Source organism: Poecilia latipinna, unplaced genomic scaffold (assembly GCF_001443285.1).
Source record: "Poecilia latipinna isolate Pla-1442-1.1 unplaced genomic scaffold, P_latipinna-1.0 Scaffold948, whole genome shotgun sequence".
NCBI lineage: Eukaryota > Metazoa > Chordata > Actinopteri > Cyprinodontiformes > Poeciliidae > Poecilia > Poecilia latipinna.
This window is the reverse complement of record NW_015113564.1, coordinates 98,907-115,986: the sequence shown is the minus strand read 5'-3', so window position 1 is coordinate 115,986 and position 17,080 is coordinate 98,907. Positions and strand designations below refer to the sequence as shown.

At 39.4% G+C, this 17,080-nt stretch overlaps 2 protein-coding genes across 3 annotated transcripts; one reads left to right on the top strand and one right to left on the bottom strand.

The window, feature by feature from the left end:
- Window positions 1-64: 64 nt before the first annotated feature.
- On the top strand, window positions 65-13,149 carry nphp3 (nephronophthisis 3). Of its 2 annotated transcripts, XM_015049486.1 has the most exons (27): window positions 70-1,068; window positions 1,509-1,634; window positions 1,729-1,879; window positions 1,974-2,126; window positions 2,462-2,595; window positions 3,235-3,395; window positions 3,871-4,027; window positions 4,683-4,757; window positions 4,888-5,058; window positions 5,169-5,272; window positions 5,499-5,613; window positions 5,708-5,851; window positions 5,952-6,049; window positions 6,388-6,490; window positions 6,576-6,658; window positions 7,041-7,179; window positions 7,294-7,458; window positions 8,134-8,228; window positions 8,323-8,445; window positions 8,534-8,723; window positions 8,825-9,066; window positions 9,199-9,274; window positions 9,996-10,123; window positions 10,271-10,511; window positions 10,617-10,742; window positions 11,112-11,227; window positions 11,309-13,149. In XM_015049486.1, the coding sequence occupies exons 1-27, from the start codon at window positions 745-747 to the stop codon at window positions 11,475-11,477; spliced, it is 3,909 nt and encodes a 1,302-aa protein (XP_014904972.1). In that variant the 5' UTR covers window positions 70-744; the 3' UTR covers window positions 11,478-13,149. The 2 variants fall into 2 exon arrangements, with proteins under 2 accessions (XP_014904973.1, XP_014904972.1); XM_015049487.1 differs by lacking the exons at window positions 10,271-10,511; window positions 10,617-10,742; window positions 11,112-11,227; window positions 11,309-13,149 and having other exon boundaries at window positions 65-1,068; window positions 9,199-9,266; window positions 9,996-10,113.
- Window positions 13,150-13,460: 311 nt separating this feature from the next.
- uba5 (ubiquitin-like modifier activating enzyme 5) lies at window positions 13,461-16,559 on the bottom strand. The gene is made up of 12 exons (XM_015049488.1): window positions 16,247-16,559; window positions 16,043-16,088; window positions 15,693-15,782; window positions 15,484-15,593; window positions 15,298-15,384; window positions 15,128-15,212; window positions 14,941-15,045; window positions 14,732-14,859; window positions 14,491-14,626; window positions 14,237-14,315; window positions 14,039-14,145; window positions 13,461-13,894 (listed from the first exon to the last, which is right to left on the bottom strand). Exons 1-12 carry the CDS (start codon window positions 16,396-16,398, stop codon window positions 13,817-13,819), a joined length of 1,203 nt encoding a protein of 400 aa, XP_014904974.1. The 5' UTR covers window positions 16,399-16,559; the 3' UTR covers window positions 13,461-13,816.
- Between the last annotated feature and the right edge of the window lie 521 nt (window positions 16,560-17,080).

The following is a 17,080-nucleotide window of genomic DNA, read 5'->3' as shown; positions in this document are numbered from 1 at the left end:
TTTTTTTGAGTATCGGGAAAAACAGTATCTTTTTCCGTCCATTTCACGCGTAGGCTAAGCACTACATTTAAGCTTGTAACATCACAAAATGCAAAAACTTTTTAATGGTTTTTTGCATATAGAATGTTGCCAAAGCATTGTAATACATGATAATTAAGTCGGTGGAATGAATTAAACAAGCTACCAGTGGAGTAAACTCCTTCAAAACTAAAAGTCAAATTTCACTTTGTTTGACTTTTTACGGCTTCCGTATTCTGAGTTTGTTACCAAGGCAGCCAGGAGGAAGCTGTGAAAAAGGGAGCGGACCGTTATGTGCCTGTTTTGTTTTTGTTTTTTTATCCTAGGTTCACAAGTTTTCTTTTCGACCCGAACTAGCAGTGTATAATATTTCGAGACAAAAATGTTTACCAAAATGGGTTTGTTGCAGTGTTTGCATTTTTAGCATGTGACAACATCAAATAAAAGGCCACGTCGCGTTATTTAAGTGTATCATTTCGTATTTTAGTCGTATAGAGCTACTTAAATATAGTTCTAGTTGCTGGTGTTTTGTCACATTTTGCTGCTTGTCTCTACTATGTAAACAAGTTCAGTTTTGTAAATGTAGCTTTGTGGCAATGCAGTGGAAGTAACCTCACTGGTTATTTCAGTCTCGGTAGATAAAAATGTCCATCCGCGCTCTGTTTATCACGGCTCCGTAGCAGCTATGTTCCTCAGAAAAAGGTAAAATCTTGGATCTTCGACATTATGGGCACCGCATCCTCTTTGGTCAGTCCAGGAGAGGTGATCGAGGATGGATATGGCGGTGAGGGAGGGGAAGCATGTGAGATACCCGTTGAAGTTAAGCCCAAAGCCCGACTCCTTCGCAGCTCCTTCCGCCGTGGACCTCGAGTTATCGGGGCCAGTTTCAAATCCACGGGCTCCGTGGACCTGGAGTATGCTGCAGAGTACGAGAGACTTCGTAAGGAGTATGAAATCTTTCGCGTCAGCAAAAATAACGAGATCACATCCATGCAGAAGAAGGAGGCCAAGTTGGACGAGGAGAACAAGAGGTTAAGAGCCGAGCTGCAGGTTAATAAAGAGCCACATATCGAAATCAGTCAGTAACGTGCAGTTCTGTCAAAAAAGTATTTATCTCCTTACATATTTGTTTTGTTTGTGCTTTTTAATGTTTTAAGTCATCAGACACAACCTGAGTAAACTATACACTTACATTAAAAAAAAAAATATTAAGGATTAAGCATCTTTCTCCTCGATGAAGAAGTATTTAGCCCCCTTCACATAGGACCAGGGTGAATTAAAAACATTTATTTATTTTATTAAATAAAAAAGTGCATTTTATGCTTAGGCAAATCTTTGTTCAGTTCCAAGTTAGTTTTTTGATGCTCTGCAATATTTTATAATGACAAAAAAGCAAAAGAAGAAGAAATCTCTATTGTAGCAAATACATGTTCATATAAATGTATTTATAAGAAGGCAGGTGTTTAAACTGTTCTGCTGGGGTTTGACAGGCTCTTCAGAAAACCTACCAGAAGATTCTCAGAGAGAAAGAGGCTGCTCTTGAGACAAAGTACCAAGCTATGGAGAGGGCTGCCACATTTGAGCATGACAGGGACAAAGTAAAACGGCAGTTTAAGGTAAGATGCACCAAGTATTATTTTTATACATTTGTGGCAGCAGTTTTTTAAAATTCGTACCGGTAATTTAAACTGGGTATTTACTTAAATTTAGATTTTCCGAGAGACAAAAGAGAAAGAGATACAAGACCTGTTGCGTGCAAAGAGGGATCTGGAGGCCAAACTGCAACAGTTGCAGACTCAGGGTATCCACATTTTTAGCCTCAATGACTCTGACTCAGACGATAATCAAACCACTGTGACTGGTAAGATGCAAATATCTACATACGTCAGGTCCAGTTTGTTTTTTTTCCGTCTAGTTGTGGTTTAAATCCACATTCTCGTCTTGTCTTTCTACAGCTGTAGGAACTCAGTGTGAATACTGGTCTGGTGGGGTGCTGGGAAGCGAACCTTCTATGGGTAGCATGATGCAGCTGCAACAGACATTCAGAGGACCAGAGTTTGCACACAGCTTAATAGATGTGGAAGGACCCTTTGCAAATGTCAGCAGAGGTAAGAAAATAATTGCAAAGGCATCCTGTACTGACAGGAAGAGTTAAATTAGTCGCTGTGGTTGAGTAGACGTTCAGTGTACAAAGGTTCAACTCTTAATTTTAAAATTTCTCAATGTGTCATCTGTTTCTAACCTATTTTCCCAAACCATCAAATAAAAGCAAAATAAATAATAATGTTGGTATTTTCCACAATAGTTGCAACTAAATTGTGAGTTTGCTATTCCTTTTAACACCATAGATATATCACAGAGAGTTTGTTTAAAAAAAAAAAAAAAAAAGATTAGTTTCTAACATGTAGACTGCATTATTTTCACGTGTTTTTTCTTCCTTCAGATGACTGGGATGCTGCGGTGGCCAGTCTACTTCAAGTGTCACCTCACGTGCCCCAGGCCTTGTGGAGTAACACCGTGCGCTGCTACCTAATCTCCACGCAAGATACCAAAGCAGAGATGGAGATCTTTATCAAGGTCAGTTTGATTGAAATTTAAAGTCAACAACTGTAAATGTTGTTTTTAGGGGATAATTTGAGATTTATATAACATGTATAAAGCACGTTCATAGACATGGCTGTTTGAAAGACATGCACAGTATCTGACTTGGTGTTTAATGACTGGAGCAGATTTAAAGTACATTTAACTATACTAATGTTCATAACTCGGTCAGTCTCGTGTCTATCTGAAGGAATGAATAGCTTGCTTTCTAAGCTAATATCCAATCAAGTTAGTCACAAATCAAACAATATTGCTTCAGTCCTGATTAACTAAATCGTAACAGAAAGTGTAAAATGAAATGGAGTGAAGCGCTGCACAAATGAATTTACAGAGTAATTTTAATGTTTAATGTTTATATGATGAAGGCCTTTCTTCTAAAGGAGTGTCCACGGTGGAAGTGGAAAAACAAAGAAAAGTAAAGTTAATGGAAAAACAAAGTTCTGCAGGAACTTTACACAAAATAGATTAAGCATACGTTGCTACATGATTAATGTTAACTTGGGACTTTTACTGTTCTCACATCACAAAGTACTGATGTGTGTCTAAGCAGTTATTTGAATTGGTAGGCGCTTTCAATAATAATTTTCTTTTAAATGTAATTTGTTTTATTGACAGAAACACTCTGCGGTGTTACGGAGAATGTGTGAGGGTCTGGGCCATTTCTACCTAAACGTTTACTTCCCAGAGGAGAATGCTGCTTCATACGCCATGGTGCGGAGGCAGGAGATCGAGCGGAGTTCAATATGTGTGCTTCTCCTCAAATCCACCGTTACAAGGTATTGCACATCCTGTGGGATTAAAAGCTTTTCTGTAGGGTCAAAAACATCTTTTTTTTTTTTATTTTAAGGAGAACAGCTGAGTTTGAGTTTTGTAACAGGCAACGTCTTCAAAATAAAGTTTTGAGAATTACCTTACTGTGGTGGAGTTAAACACTGATAAGTGAAACTTAATTCATTGTTCACAGATTTTATTTTGACAGCATATAAAGTCAACTATTGGGAGTGATCTAGTCAGTGATTTTCTGCGAATCTCCGATTTTCCAAATTATGTAAAGCCAGAGTAATTTTACTCCATGATGAAAACTCTCTCAGTACTTGGACATTTATGAAACAGAAATCATTTTTGTATTAATAACTTGCCTAAACAGGAAGAGCTTTGTCTGATTTAAGGTCAGACATGCAGAAAGTGTAAGTTTTTGTCTTCAGAAGTAATGGATCTTTATAATGTTGCGACAAACATTAATTTTTGCAGCTCTGTGGTGGAAGATTGTGAGGAGGCTTTTGTTAAAAACCCAGATGGACATCCGCTGGTGCTGTACCTCAGGACTGAAGAGGACAGGGGTTTGACTGGACCCATCAGGCAGCTGTTGGAAAGGATTAATGCTGCAGACAAGGCTGCCAAAGTCAAGGTGTGGAGCTTACACATTAACAGAATAGAAGGGAACGGATATATTCCACCAGGACCATCTGAAACGTTTCTGGGATTGTTATTTCAGTTCACTGTAAGCTGTTATAAGTTTTATCGTTACACAAACCATCTTGTGTTTGTTAAAAGAGGCTGGAAATGAAGGGTATGTGTCTACTTTTTCTAAACCAATAAAACACTCCTCCTTCAGCTTATTTAGTTTTTTCCATCTTTATATATAGAAGTTTTCATATAGTGGGCATGTTTTGTCTCACTGCTTTTTAATCACAGGGTGATTTTTACCAAGATTACAAAAAAAAATGGAAACCATATTCACCATTGTGCTGTTTCAAAATTTGCTGAAGTTGTGGTCAATGTTTTGCACTCCTGGAAAAATCTAGAAATTTTGTTCTGGGAAAGGTATAGCATTTTTTAAATTAAAACTTTGTATAAACCTTACATTTAGGCTTTTAATAGCCTGTAGTATCTGACATAGTATGAATAATACTTTTAGCTTTGACCTTACCGTTGTTCACCAAGAGTTGTTAGTAATATTACAATAATACTATTCAGTGCTTATCATAATGTTTATCATCTAGCCATTATTAAATATAGAACAAAAGTCAGACTCATAGTCTTTCGTTTCAACTATTCCCCAGGTGGTGGATCACAGCAGCTCTGCAGAAGAAGGGGCTGGCCTGATTTATGCTCAGCTAGAGAAAGTCATCAAACAGGTGTACCATTATTCAGATACATTGGTTTGTGTTGTCTCATTACCTAAAGGGAGGTGTACACAGAAATCATTTTTGACTGGCTGTCCTCTCCATGATTTTTAAACACTGAATTTTTACCCTCCTCGTATAGGAATTGTTGGGTTTTGAAGGAGGAGACGATGACTCTAAGGACGCCGCCATTGACGAGGGCCGTGAGGAAGACCTGGGAGACGTGCTATGGGATCTGCATGACGAACAGGAGCAGATCGAGTCCTACCAACAGGCTTGCAGCAGCACCACCTCCCAATTAGGTTTCCAAAAGGTACAATATGCATGCATATTCTGTTCTAATCGCGATTATTACCTTCAAAATGCCTTACTTTCTATTCATTGATATCCGCCGGTCTGTGCTGTGTGCGCTGCCCTTCTCAGTATATAGATCTTTTAAACGACATGATAGCTGCCCCGCCCCCCACCCCGCCTCTGCTGGTGTCCGGGGGTCCAGGTTCAGGAAAGTCTCTCTTGCTTTCCAAATGGTGAGATGATTTTTGCACAAAAAAAAAAAAAAAAAACATTTATCAGTTATATTGGCTAAGATCTGTTTAAGCCAACTTAAAGATCCATTCCTTCGGTTTGGCTCTTAAATGTAGTTCATTTTTGGTATTTATTTGTGTTTTATTACATAAGATTTTGAACAAATATAGTCTTATTTTTAGCTTTGTGTTCTTTTCCTATTAGACGTGAATTGTTTCATTTCTGCAGGATTGAGCTGCAGCAGAAGCAATCCCCCAACACTTTGTTCCTTTATCATTTTGTCGGCCGCCCACTTTCCATAAGCTCTGAGCCAGTTCTCATTATCAAACGCCTCACAGTGAAGGTAAAGAGTCTCTAACACTGACACGCTTCAACCAAAGACATGTTTTGCTTGACAAGTAGGATAATCTGTTTACTGTTAATATTATGTCACTTAGTTGCTGCAGCACTTTTGGTCCATTTCTGGTTTATCCATGGATCCCAGTAAGATTTTGGAAGAGTTTCCTCGCTGGCTGGAGAGACTATCTGCACGGCACCAAGGAAACATCATCATTATCATTGACTCCGTCGACCAAATAAAGGTATAGCCCTTCTCTAATTTAAGCCCATCACTGAACATATTTTATCTCAGCGTGTACGGTTTAACTCCACATTTCAGGAATCATTTTTTGTCCATTTCAGCAAGCAGAAAGACACATGAAGTGGCTGATCGACCCTCTTCCTGTAAATGTCAGAGTGGTTGTGTCTGTCAATGTGGAGACGTGTCCTCAGGCGTGGAGGTAATAACTCTGTCCGCAACACTTTGAATTTATTAGTGTGATCCATAGAGGTTTAAATTTGAACTTACAGGCCCAGATATATACATACATTCCCGTAAATATATTTGGGTAAATATCCCTGATTGAGTTGCAGAGAAACTGCATGATTCCTCTGTAGCCATCAACACGGTTCTAGCATCATTCAGGCTGGATAATTGACCACTCTTCTCATGAGAAATAATAATAACAAATTAAATTGGTGAGCATTGGCTAGCATTTCAAAATCGGCACTTTTTGGTTGCATCTGTAAAAAACAACAACAAAAAACAAACAAAAAAAAAGATACTTTTTCTCTTTAGGTTGTGGCCCACACTTCACTTGGACCCACTTAGTGCCAGAGAAGTCAAGAGTGTAGTCAGTGCAGAGTGTCAAACTACGGATTTCAGGCTCACCAAGGATCAGGTCAGACTGCTCGTTTTGAAGTGTTTGAGATAGAAAACAAATGTTTGTTTTTGTAAAACCTATATATTTTGTAATTTTGTTGCAGGAGAAAAAGCTGGAAAGGCACTGCCGCTCTGCATCGACATGCAACGCGTTATATGTCACACTGTTAGCAAGAATGATCACCAGGTCTGTTGTGTCAACTTTTTGGTTCTTTATGTGCAGAAAAAAATAGGAAAGTGAAGAAAATTGTAGATGTTTGGTTTTAGATTGATTAGATCAGGATTGACCTTAGGTTCTCTGATCCTATTGGGGTTATATTTTTGACAGTTACAGACAATTCCCTTCAAATCCTATTTAATTCTTTAAAAACTGCTTGTGAACCGGACTGTAATTCTTTAAACATGTCAGAATTTTAAATTGCCTACTTTTAGTATTTGTGTATGAGTGTGTTTCGTCTGACTCGCTGGGAAAACATTTTCAACATTTTCGTAGTCTATATTTATTTCTCTGACAATTTTATGTTGCATACAATTTTCTAAGAATATTTCTGCATATTTTGGATTCATAGTTTTCAATCTGGCTGGTCCTCGGAGAAGAGCTTGGAGCAGTGTCTGCAGTGTCAGGACACCTTGTCTCTGTATCGCCTGGCGCTTAAAATGATGTTGAAGTTCCTCAACACAGACAGAGAGAGACACATGATGAAAGAGGCAAAACAAAGTTGTTTCTGGACTTTGCTGTCACTAAATACTCACATTAGACTGCATACTTTTTGGTGCTCTGCAGAAATGTTTGCATAATGTATTTTTTTTTTTCTCCCCTAGATGCTGTGCCTTGTATTTTCCAGCCACAACGGAGTGAGCGAATCGGAGGCATTAGATCTTTTCCCAGAGCTAGAGTGGGCCGCTCTGTCCTCTCTGCTCTACCACCTGAACAGACTCTGCATTGTGACCCTCCGCTGTGGACTCATCAGGTTTCAGCACCTGCAGGTAAACAGGCTCACTGGCAAGAACACAAAGGGAAAGAACATGCAAAATGTATGCAAGCGCAATACATTCAAGTGCTGTGATTAAAGAGCAGCTAAATGATGATGTTCTTGTTTGTCAGATCAGTGTCCATTTTCTGGCTGGAACCTCAGCATAATTTGGATTCATCCTGCTTACAGCCAGTTCCTTGTCTTTGTAGTGGCATCATTTATTTCTGCTTAAAATTATTCTTCCAGTAGCATAGAGGCCAGATTTCTCTATAATCACTACCTCTGAAACCAGATATTTCCATGCAGAGGGAGGCGGATCATATTTGATTCACTTCATCATCATGGTTTACCGCGTTAGCACTGAATCACAGTGAAGCAGACATGCTGACACCTGCTGATGCATTGCGGTACTATTTTTTTTTTTTTTTTTTAAGATAAACTGTTCCAGGATTCCAGGATTTTTTTTGTACATTTCCACAGACAATTAACAAGCACATCTCAATAAAATAGAATGCCATGAAAAAGTGTACTAATAGTCCAGCATTACTATGTAAATAGATTTAATGTAATGTCATTATAATATTTGTGAGTGAAAGAGTTGTGTTTTTATTATTATTATTATTATTATTATTATTATTATTATTATTATTATTATTATTATTATTATTATTACCCGTCTGCCTTCCAGGCTTGTGAAGCTGTGAGACTGGAGTTCCTAGGTGGAGGAAGTGGCTGTGCGTCTTACAGAGAGAAACTAATCCATTACTTCAGCCAGCAGCTCAGGTTGTGCAGAATATTCGTCCACCTCTCTGACATCTCCATCACATATTGTACGCGTCATTTGGTGAAACTCAAATTACTGTTTGCAAATTTGTAGCCAGGACTGCGTCACATGGCGAGTTGCAGATGAGCTTCCCTGGCTGTTCCAGCAGCAGGAGGACAAAGCCAAACTTCAGCTCAGCCTTTTGAACCTCTTTGTCTCCCAAAACCTTTACAAGAGGTAAATATTTGTGTTGACTGAAAACGTGTATAGTTGTGCGATGATATTCCTCATTCTAAGGTCTTGCCTCTTGCTTTTTCTTCCCCAGGGGTCATTTCTCTGAGTTGCTGGCTTATTGGCAGTATGTGGGCAAAGACAAAAGCTCCATGGCAGCTGAGTACTTTGACTCCCTAAAACGTTACGAGCAGAGCTGTGAAAGCGAGGACAGTATGACAAAGCTTGCAAACCTTTACGAAACTTTAGGTCGGTTTCTCAAAGACCTGGGCCTGCCGAGTCAGGTAGATCTTGTTTGTTTTGGTCATACTTAGAAATCTATCAACACTTCTGTCTGGCTGACGAAGATGTATTTTTATTTATATTTTTTTTTTGTCTTTTGTAGGCTGTTGCTCCTTTACAAAGGTCTCTTGAGATCAGAGAGACAGCCCTGGACCCTGACCATCCCAGTGTCGCACGCTCTCTGCACCAGCTGGCAGGAGTCTATGTCCAGTGGAAGAAGTATGGGAATGCCGAACAGCTGTACAAGCAAGCACTCGAGATAAGCGAGAACGCCTACGGCGCTGAGCATGTTGCTGTGGCACAGGAGCTGGAGTCGCTCGCCATGCTCTACCAGAAGCAAAACAAGTAAATGTAACTTTCGTGTACTCTCAAACTCATATGGTCGTTTAGGGTCATTTTTATGAAGGCTATTCAGCTTTTCATTGCATGATCTAATATACATTCAAGACTGGTTGTTTCTTGCCCTTTAACCATCAGGTATGAACAAGCTGAGAAACTCAGGAAGAGGTCAGTAAGGATTCGGCAAAAGACAGCGCGACAAAAAGGTCAGATGGTGAGGGAATTCTACAGATACCGACATACGGGAAACTGCAAAAGCACTCGTGTTCCCTCAACTTCAACATATTTTATTGGGCTTTTATGTGATAGACCAGCAAATAATGAGGAAATGTGAAGAGGAAGGAAACTGATGCATGTTTTTAAAAATGTTTTCCACACAAGTCAAAAAGTCTGACTTGTATTTATGTATGGATCTGTTTACTCTGACACACTTAAATAAAAACAATTCTGATGTGGAATGGTACTCAAACCCATCACTGTAAATGAGCCCAGTCGAGCTTATTGCTTTCAGACATCACGTAATTAGTTAACAGAGTCCAGCTGGGCTCATTTTAATATCAGTAAATCTACATGTTGTGTTAATGCGTCCGAGGTTTATTCAAAAACATTAGAGAGAGAACAGAATCACGAAGACCCAGGAGCGCAGCAAAGCTTGTGTTGCTTTTATCTAACAGTAACTTGATAGGAAAGAAGGAAGACATGCAGCAGAGGGACGACTGTAGCCCTACCAACTCGTTTTCCTTAAAACGTCACTTTTTCGCACTGCTTTAAGTAGGGCTACCACATACAATTCCAGTATAGCACTCTGATATCTATTGTTATTATAAAATGATCCCTTATGTAGTCCACTAGTCAAGTAAATAGGTATCATACTGACTTAATTGAACATCTTAAGCTTACTGTATTCATTTTTTTTTCTTTAAATCCTGTATCAGTATGGATTCACGTTGTTGAGGCGTAGAGCCCTCCAGCTGGAAGAGCTGACCCTGGGGAAAGACTCTGCAGACTGCGCCAAGACGCTCAATGAGCTGGGTGTCCTCTACTACCTCCAAAACAACCTGGAGTAAGACCCACATCAGTTCACCTTCAGCACTGCATAATAAATACTCAGCATGGAGTTCTAGCCTGAAGCAGCAACATTTGCCAGTATACTTCTTTTTTTTTTTTAACCTATATCCATAAAAATTCTTCTTCATTTACCCCTCATCAGTGCTGCCAAGGTGTTCCTGACTCGCTCTCTGGAGATGCGCCAACGTGTCCTCGGCCCAGATCACCCAGACTGCGCTCAGTCTCTCAACAACCTGGCCGCGCTGCACACAGAACGGAGGGAGTACGAAGCGGCCGAGGACATGTACGAGAGGGCGCTGGAGATCCGCAGGAAGGCCCTGTCACCGGACCACCCCTCTCTGGCGTACACCGTCAAGCACCTGGCCATGCTCTATAAACGCAGAGTGAGATAATCGAAACCAAATGTTTAGATACTCTTCTTGTGACCTCAGAATGTTTTATTTTTTTGTTTTTGGTATTTAATATTTGGTTTGATGTGTCCTACGCAGGGCAAGCTGGAGAAGGCCGTTCCGCTCTATGAGCTGTCTCTGGAAATCAGGGAAAAAAGTTTTGGTCCCAAACACCCGAGCGTGGCCACAGCACTGGTGAACCTTGCTGTTCTCTACTGCCAACTGGTGAGGCTCATCATCAAATACTCTTCCTTGATTTACTGTACATTGTTAAAAAATATTCATACACAACATCATCAGTTGATGAACGGACTATTTCAGTTTAATTGTTGTTTGCAATAAAATGCTTTCTCAGATTTTTTTTTTTTTAAGTCTCATTTCCATTTCTTTTTGCACTTTAAAGCTGTTATTAGAACCTTCTCAAGATTCAACAGTGCAAAATATAAATTCTTGTAATTTTTCAACTAAGCTTAAGATTTTGATCAGGAGTGTATGTTCACAGTTGTGTGCATTTGTTATTTTTGTAGTTTCAGCTGTTACTGTTTTTAGGTTTTATGGCACAAAGCTACCTGCAGGTTTCTTTTATTTTCACAGAAGAAGCACAGCGAGGCCTTGCCGCTTTATGAGCGAGCACTGAAAGTCTATGAAGATAGTTTGGGCCGCTCACATCCACGGGTCGGAGAAACCCTGAAGAACCTCGCTGTGCTAAGGTACGAAAAATACGATTACTTATCCTTCTATATTTATTTTTTTTTTACTTTGCATTGCTTTTATCTTGTCTTCTAATGCAGTTATGAGGAAGGTGACTTTGAGAGGGCTGCAGAACTTTACAAGCGTGCCATGGAGATTAAAGAAGCGGAGCCGTCGTTGGTGTGTGGCAACGCTCCGTCACATCATTCCTCCAGCGGAGACACTTTCAGTCTGAAGACGCCTGCTCCTCAACCGCATGCTGCGAGGTGACTCTCTGTACTGTTATCACTGCAGGATGGTTCGCTATAGAACAGCTGAAACTGAAAATCCCAGTCTTTATCAAAAAGGGAATCATTCACTGTGATAGATACTTTATGAAGGCACAAGCAGAATGCTTGTGCCCTTTTTGAACGATAATGTGTTCAAAAACGGTACGCTGAAGGATTTCTTCCAAACAAACTTCTGATAAATTCAGGATAAAGATACAGGCGGTTTATTGTCTGGCTTTTTTCACATTTGCTTTGTGCACATTTAATCCAAAGCAGGAAGAGCAACCATGAGCAGCTGTGAACGGCCTAAACGTTCAGTTTTCCAGGAGACTGCTGGTGCATTTGAGATAATTTTTCTCTGCTCTCTCTGCTCAAATTCCTGATCTTATGAAAGTCTTTCTAAAAATTGATTACCAGCACTGACTGTACACCTTTATTCACTTTTAATCCGGGCAAGTTTTCTCTGAATATTTTGTATCACAACAACACTAATATAAAGGAAAACTATTCTCATTTTTGTCGTAATGTTTGTGAAACCCTCAGAAACTTTTAAATAAGTATTTTCAGAAATTTAGTATTTAAAGTTTACCTCACTATTTTTGCCTTAAGGTACCCTGAAAATGTGCCAGTTAATACTCTTATGGATTTCCATTGTTAATTTTAATGCACTTTTAGTTTTTACCATAGTAAAGAGAAAACGACACTAACATCTAAGTAAAATGGGATTTTTTTCTCATGTTTAAACTCACTGCCCTTTAATAAACAGGATCGTGAGATCTCAAGCACTTACATTGTCATGTTTACATATTTCAAAGCTGTCAATTTTTTTTTTATCCAAACTGCATTTTATAGTGACAACTGTTTAAATATTGTAAATTATATTAAAGCACTTGTAATGTTTACCTAACCTTGGAACAAGTAAGCACAGTTCAAAACAAGATTTTAGTATGTGTAAGAAATGTTCTCATGCCAACATCTTGATTTTTATGCAAAAAAAAAAAACAAAAAAAAAACAAACTGTTAGATTTAATGACAATAAAAAAACATACTTAAACATGTTTGTGCCTCTTACATTTCTCACTTGAGATTATGTACATTCCAAGGTTTGTCTTACTAAAATGTACAATGTTTATTTTCTATTTCGTATTTTCATGTTAAGTGGATCTCAAAAGTGTTCATACTTCAGTTAAAATATCAGGTTTATGTGACAAAAAAAGTGGGACCATAATCATTTTAATACTTCTTCTACATTCAAGAAGAAGTGACATAGGTTAGGCAAAAAATATTCACAAAAATAAGAGTACGGTAACCTGGTTTTCTAAGTTTGAAAACCCCTTATTGTTAAATCCTCACGCTGGCATTTTGACACTTTTAAGTGAACCGCTCCATCTCTGGCAGATGTCTGTCACCATGGCATAGCTAGGCTTTACCCCGCTCTCTTAAAAAACTTTTCTAAATTCAGATTCTCGTTTTCTCAACTTTTATGTGATCCCACACATTTTTCTGTCTCGGATTTAGTTTCGGCTGCTCCTCTGCTCCAGTTAACTTTATGAAACCACTTTTGTTGATTCGAATGTATGAATTTACTGGCAACAATGTTGAAAAATCATATTAATCTTTTTTTTTTTTGAAGACACCTAAAGGTTGTTGCTCAAAATAGTGCAAACCAGAAATATAGAACGGATTCAGATGAGCAAATCTTACTGGGATAGCTGGACTTCTTTTTGGGTTAATTAGATTCACTTTGATGGAACTTTGACCCGAGATTACTTTCATGCTGAACTTGAAACCAAAATATATATTTTTACACTAGAGTTGTTTATGACATCTTTTACATTAAACATGAAAAAGTTTTCAAATGATCAAGTTTTTGTTCTGTACGTCAGGAATATCTTACAATTTAACTTGGGTGTGTGCAGCTTCTGTATACACTCTAGTTATGTCGTAATGTACAAATCTGTACTGAAAAATGAATCAACCATCATTTTAGAGATTAGATTGAATCTAATAAATACTTTATTGAGACAGTGTTCAGTAAGTAGCAGAAAGACATGATTGAAAAGTTTAAGGATTCAAAGTAAAATTGTAATAAACAGATTAAAAAGCAATTGCTTTTTAATTTGGGGTGTTAGATTTTTGTAAGAATCTGATGTCATTCCAAGTGATATTTTGTGTGGATGCAACCAGTTTCATGCACTGTATATCTAACCTTCAGTATATTTTTTTTTTTATATTTGGACTTTGGGATGAGAATGTTAAAAAAAAAAAAATTAGTACAGACAAAAAAATAAAAAAGGAAAAACTTAAATGTGCTGCAGAAAAGAGTCTTCAGGTCACTGTCTACAACTTTCTCATCTGAGCCATTAAATCTTCCAAGCTCACTTCAGTCTCCTCCACGGTGTCTCCACTGACCTTTTCCTGGTGCAAACACAACAGGACATGAATGGCAAAATTATTTACAGGCAAATGCAAAGACTGAAACATACAGATATTGTCTTTCTTTGGCGCCATTAAGGAATTTAACCAGTTCCTATAGCTGGTGGAAAGCTGACGGTAACTCACCCCAGCTGGAACGGTGTACGCCACAGTGATGCCCTCTGGCAGGTCAGGCACAGCCCCCGAAGCAGCCTGTAACTCGGCGTCGCTCACTTCAGACACCAGTTCGATACCTGCACAACCAAGATGGGTGTGTTTATTGTCAGTAGCTTAGAAAGAGCAAGGACAGCAGCTAGAACTAGAACCACCAGAGCTTCTGCTGACCCCATTCGTTGTCTTCATGTATGATCTCTTCCTCCTCCGGCTGCACAGCTTCCACCTTGGGCCGCTCCACTTCTTTCTTCTGAAGACAAAAACACCACACAGGTAGAAAACTGTAAGCTTTGCCGACTGGTTGAAGCAACTAGCAGAAGAATTCACATCCCCACATTTTCTTCAGGTGGTGTGAATATCGATACAAAGCACCAGTAAAAGCGCCAAGCAGAAGTTCTTGAGAATCTTGAGTCAGGTGTGCTAACCTTGAATTCCTCCTGTTGCCGCCTGCAGTGGCGGTCACTGCACTGTGGGTTGGCCTTCATGGCCATGGTCGGAAAAAAGTCCTGCATGGCGTTGTATCCGAGATAGTAGCTGACGGTGCCAAACTTCAGGAGATATCTGAAGAGCGAAACATTACATTCACGTTTCTCCTTAAAGTCTGCGAGGTTTTGTATTTGTAAAACCACTTTAGGTTTCATGCCAGACAGAAAGTTGACCACGTACTTGAGGACATTTTGCACCAGGAGGCCTGCAACCACACCCATAGTTGTTGGCAAGCTGGCGGCACATACACCCTCCCGCTTTAGGGTTTTCTCATCGATGTTGGCGGCTACCACCAGTGGAGGGGCACACTAAGCGGATAAAGTCCACATAATCTTGGTGAAAAGAACAATATTGATGACAAACGGGAGCTTTTGCTCCTGCTCACGTACAGCAAAGCAAGCCGTCTCTCCAGGAATTATGAGCTGGATGTGTCCTGAGACGGCGTTTTCACTCACGCCGGACTCCATCCAGATCTGACCCAGTTCGTTACAGGCCTGAAATAAAAACACAGAGACGTTGCAATATATGAACGGATCGTCCTGTCGGCCCTCTTTGTTCTCACAGTGAGGCGCTTACTGTATTGATGGCCATCCTGGCCTCAAAGTTATCCACACAGCTCAGAACCAAATCCACTGGTTTTCCTTCTTCTAACCCGCTGTGACTAAAAAACAAAAAAAAAACAAAAACAGATTTATATTTACAGACAAGCCTTCATGCGTACAAATCTGTCAAGTGGGGAAACCAACCTGATGCGATCCATGAAATGTGTGAAATTGTCCAGTGTTGTGATGTTGTAGTTATGGGTTTCAAATGCCACATCTGGATTAATATTTCTGTTGGGCGGGGGCAGAGAAATAAAGACCGATAAAGATAGGAGAAACAGGGAAGCTGTGGATGGGGGGGACGGTGTCCCTCCGCTGACAAGATGTTACCTGAGTGTGTGTTCTGCTGCCTCCACCTTACTCAGCCCTGCTTGGTGAGGCTGGAAGAACAGTCTGTTCATGTTGGCCAGCTCTACTTTGTCATAGTCAAAGAGCAGCAGCTGCAAGGCCAATAGTGAGACGGTAAGAAGGTGTTGAACATGTGGCAGGAAGATGGAGAAGTATCCAGCACAAATGTAAAAACGGGAAGGTTTTATTACCTTACCAATGCCACATCTAGTGAGCATTTCAGCTGTCACGCTGCCGACGCCTCCGACACCAACTACAGCTACTGCAAATGTCCGGATTTTCTGCCAACAGAATCCCAAGCAGTTGCTCAACAACCCAACTGACAGAATGCGAAGCAAATAAAATCCAGTCACAATATGCAAGCATGCACGATAATACAGCATTAATGATAATCCTACAGATATGTAACATTAAGCATGTGTGGACATGTGAACATCAGTTCTGTCCCTTTGTTTTCTTCATGTTTATCTTTAGAAAAAACATATACGAACGGGAATAGGATCAGCCAAACATAGAGAACATTTTCTATGAATTATCCTACCTCATAATCATCCACGATGCCCATTCTTTTTAGAGCCATAAGGCGGCTGAAACAGAAAAAAACAGAAAATTAGTTTGTGGTCTATGGGAATCCATTCAAGGAGGTGGTGAGTCACAAGGCGTCGCCTCTCGTTACATTTTACTCTTTCGCAAATATAAATAAAACTATGAAAAAAAAAATGTCAAACTTAAATGGAAAAGTCACCTGTACGGGTTGGAATCCACTACCTCGGCGCTCATCTTGTCAATTTTGGGTCTATTGTGAGCATCCTCCGCTGCACACTGCCTCTGCTTACACTTTATCAGTTCATTTTCCAGCTCCCTCACCCGCAGCTTCAGCTCCTCCACCGTCGCCATTGATCCTGCTCAAGAACGGCGCTACAGTGTGGGTTTATGAGCCAGAGCAGAGGGAATGAAAACACGCTTAAAACCAAAACAGAGCAGAGAGAAGTACACGTCTTCTTTCCTTAAATCAGCTGTCAGGATATGTGCGTCCTTGAACAGCGTCCGTGTGGAAAGCGGACCGTCAACTGTTCCGACATCCATGGAGATTTTCGACGAATTATCCTAGGTATTCTTAAAGTATTGCTTGTACAAGTCAATATATTAGTTACATTATTATAAGCTATATTTGTGAAAATTAAGTCGATTAGATTTTTTTCCAGGTAAAAATAAATTGCATCACTGAAGTTGGCGTCTGATTAATAGCTTCCGCCGCCACATTTGTGTAAAGGGCTATTTCACAGTTGTTTTTTTTGGTATCAACTGTAATTATTGTAATTGAAATCTGATTAGAAACTTTTATTTTATTTGTATTTTTGAACACTTTGGACATCTGAATACTTACATCAGTAAAACCTGGACTGCATTTTTCTGTAATAAAAACATTTATGATGAAGGAAAACAAAAAATATTGGTCTTAAGCCATTTTCAAGGGGGTCCCTGCTTTATAATCTTACTGGTCAAACCTCATTTGGCACTTATAACTAATAATAATAATAATAATAATAATAATAATAATAATAATAATAAAGGAATT

Excerpts from the sequence above, each read along its gene's own strand:
- uba5 (XM_015049488.1), bottom strand. The coding sequence starts at position 16,398 with ATGGCGACGGTGGAGGAGCTGAAGCTGCGGGTGAGGGAGCTGGAAAAT. Across the intron at positions 15,594-15,692 it reads CTAGATGTGGCATTGGTAAG|CTGCTGCTCTTTGACTATGA; the intron begins GTAATAAAACCT and ends TTGGCCTTGCAG. Across the intron at positions 14,146-14,236 it reads ACATGAAGACAACGAATGGG|GTATCGAACTGGTGTCTGAA; the intron begins GTCAGCAGAAGC and ends TTGGTTGTGCAG.
- nphp3 (XM_015049486.1), top strand. The coding sequence starts at position 745 with ATGGGCACCGCATCCTCTTTGGTCAGTCCAGGAGAGGTGATCGAGGAT. Across the intron at positions 5,059-5,168 it reads CCCAATTAGGTTTCCAAAAG|TATATAGATCTTTTAAACGA; the intron begins GTACAATATGCA and ends TGCCCTTCTCAG. Across the intron at positions 7,180-7,293 it reads AGAGACACATGATGAAAGAG|ATGCTGTGCCTTGTATTTTC; the intron begins GCAAAACAAAGT and ends TTTCTCCCCTAG.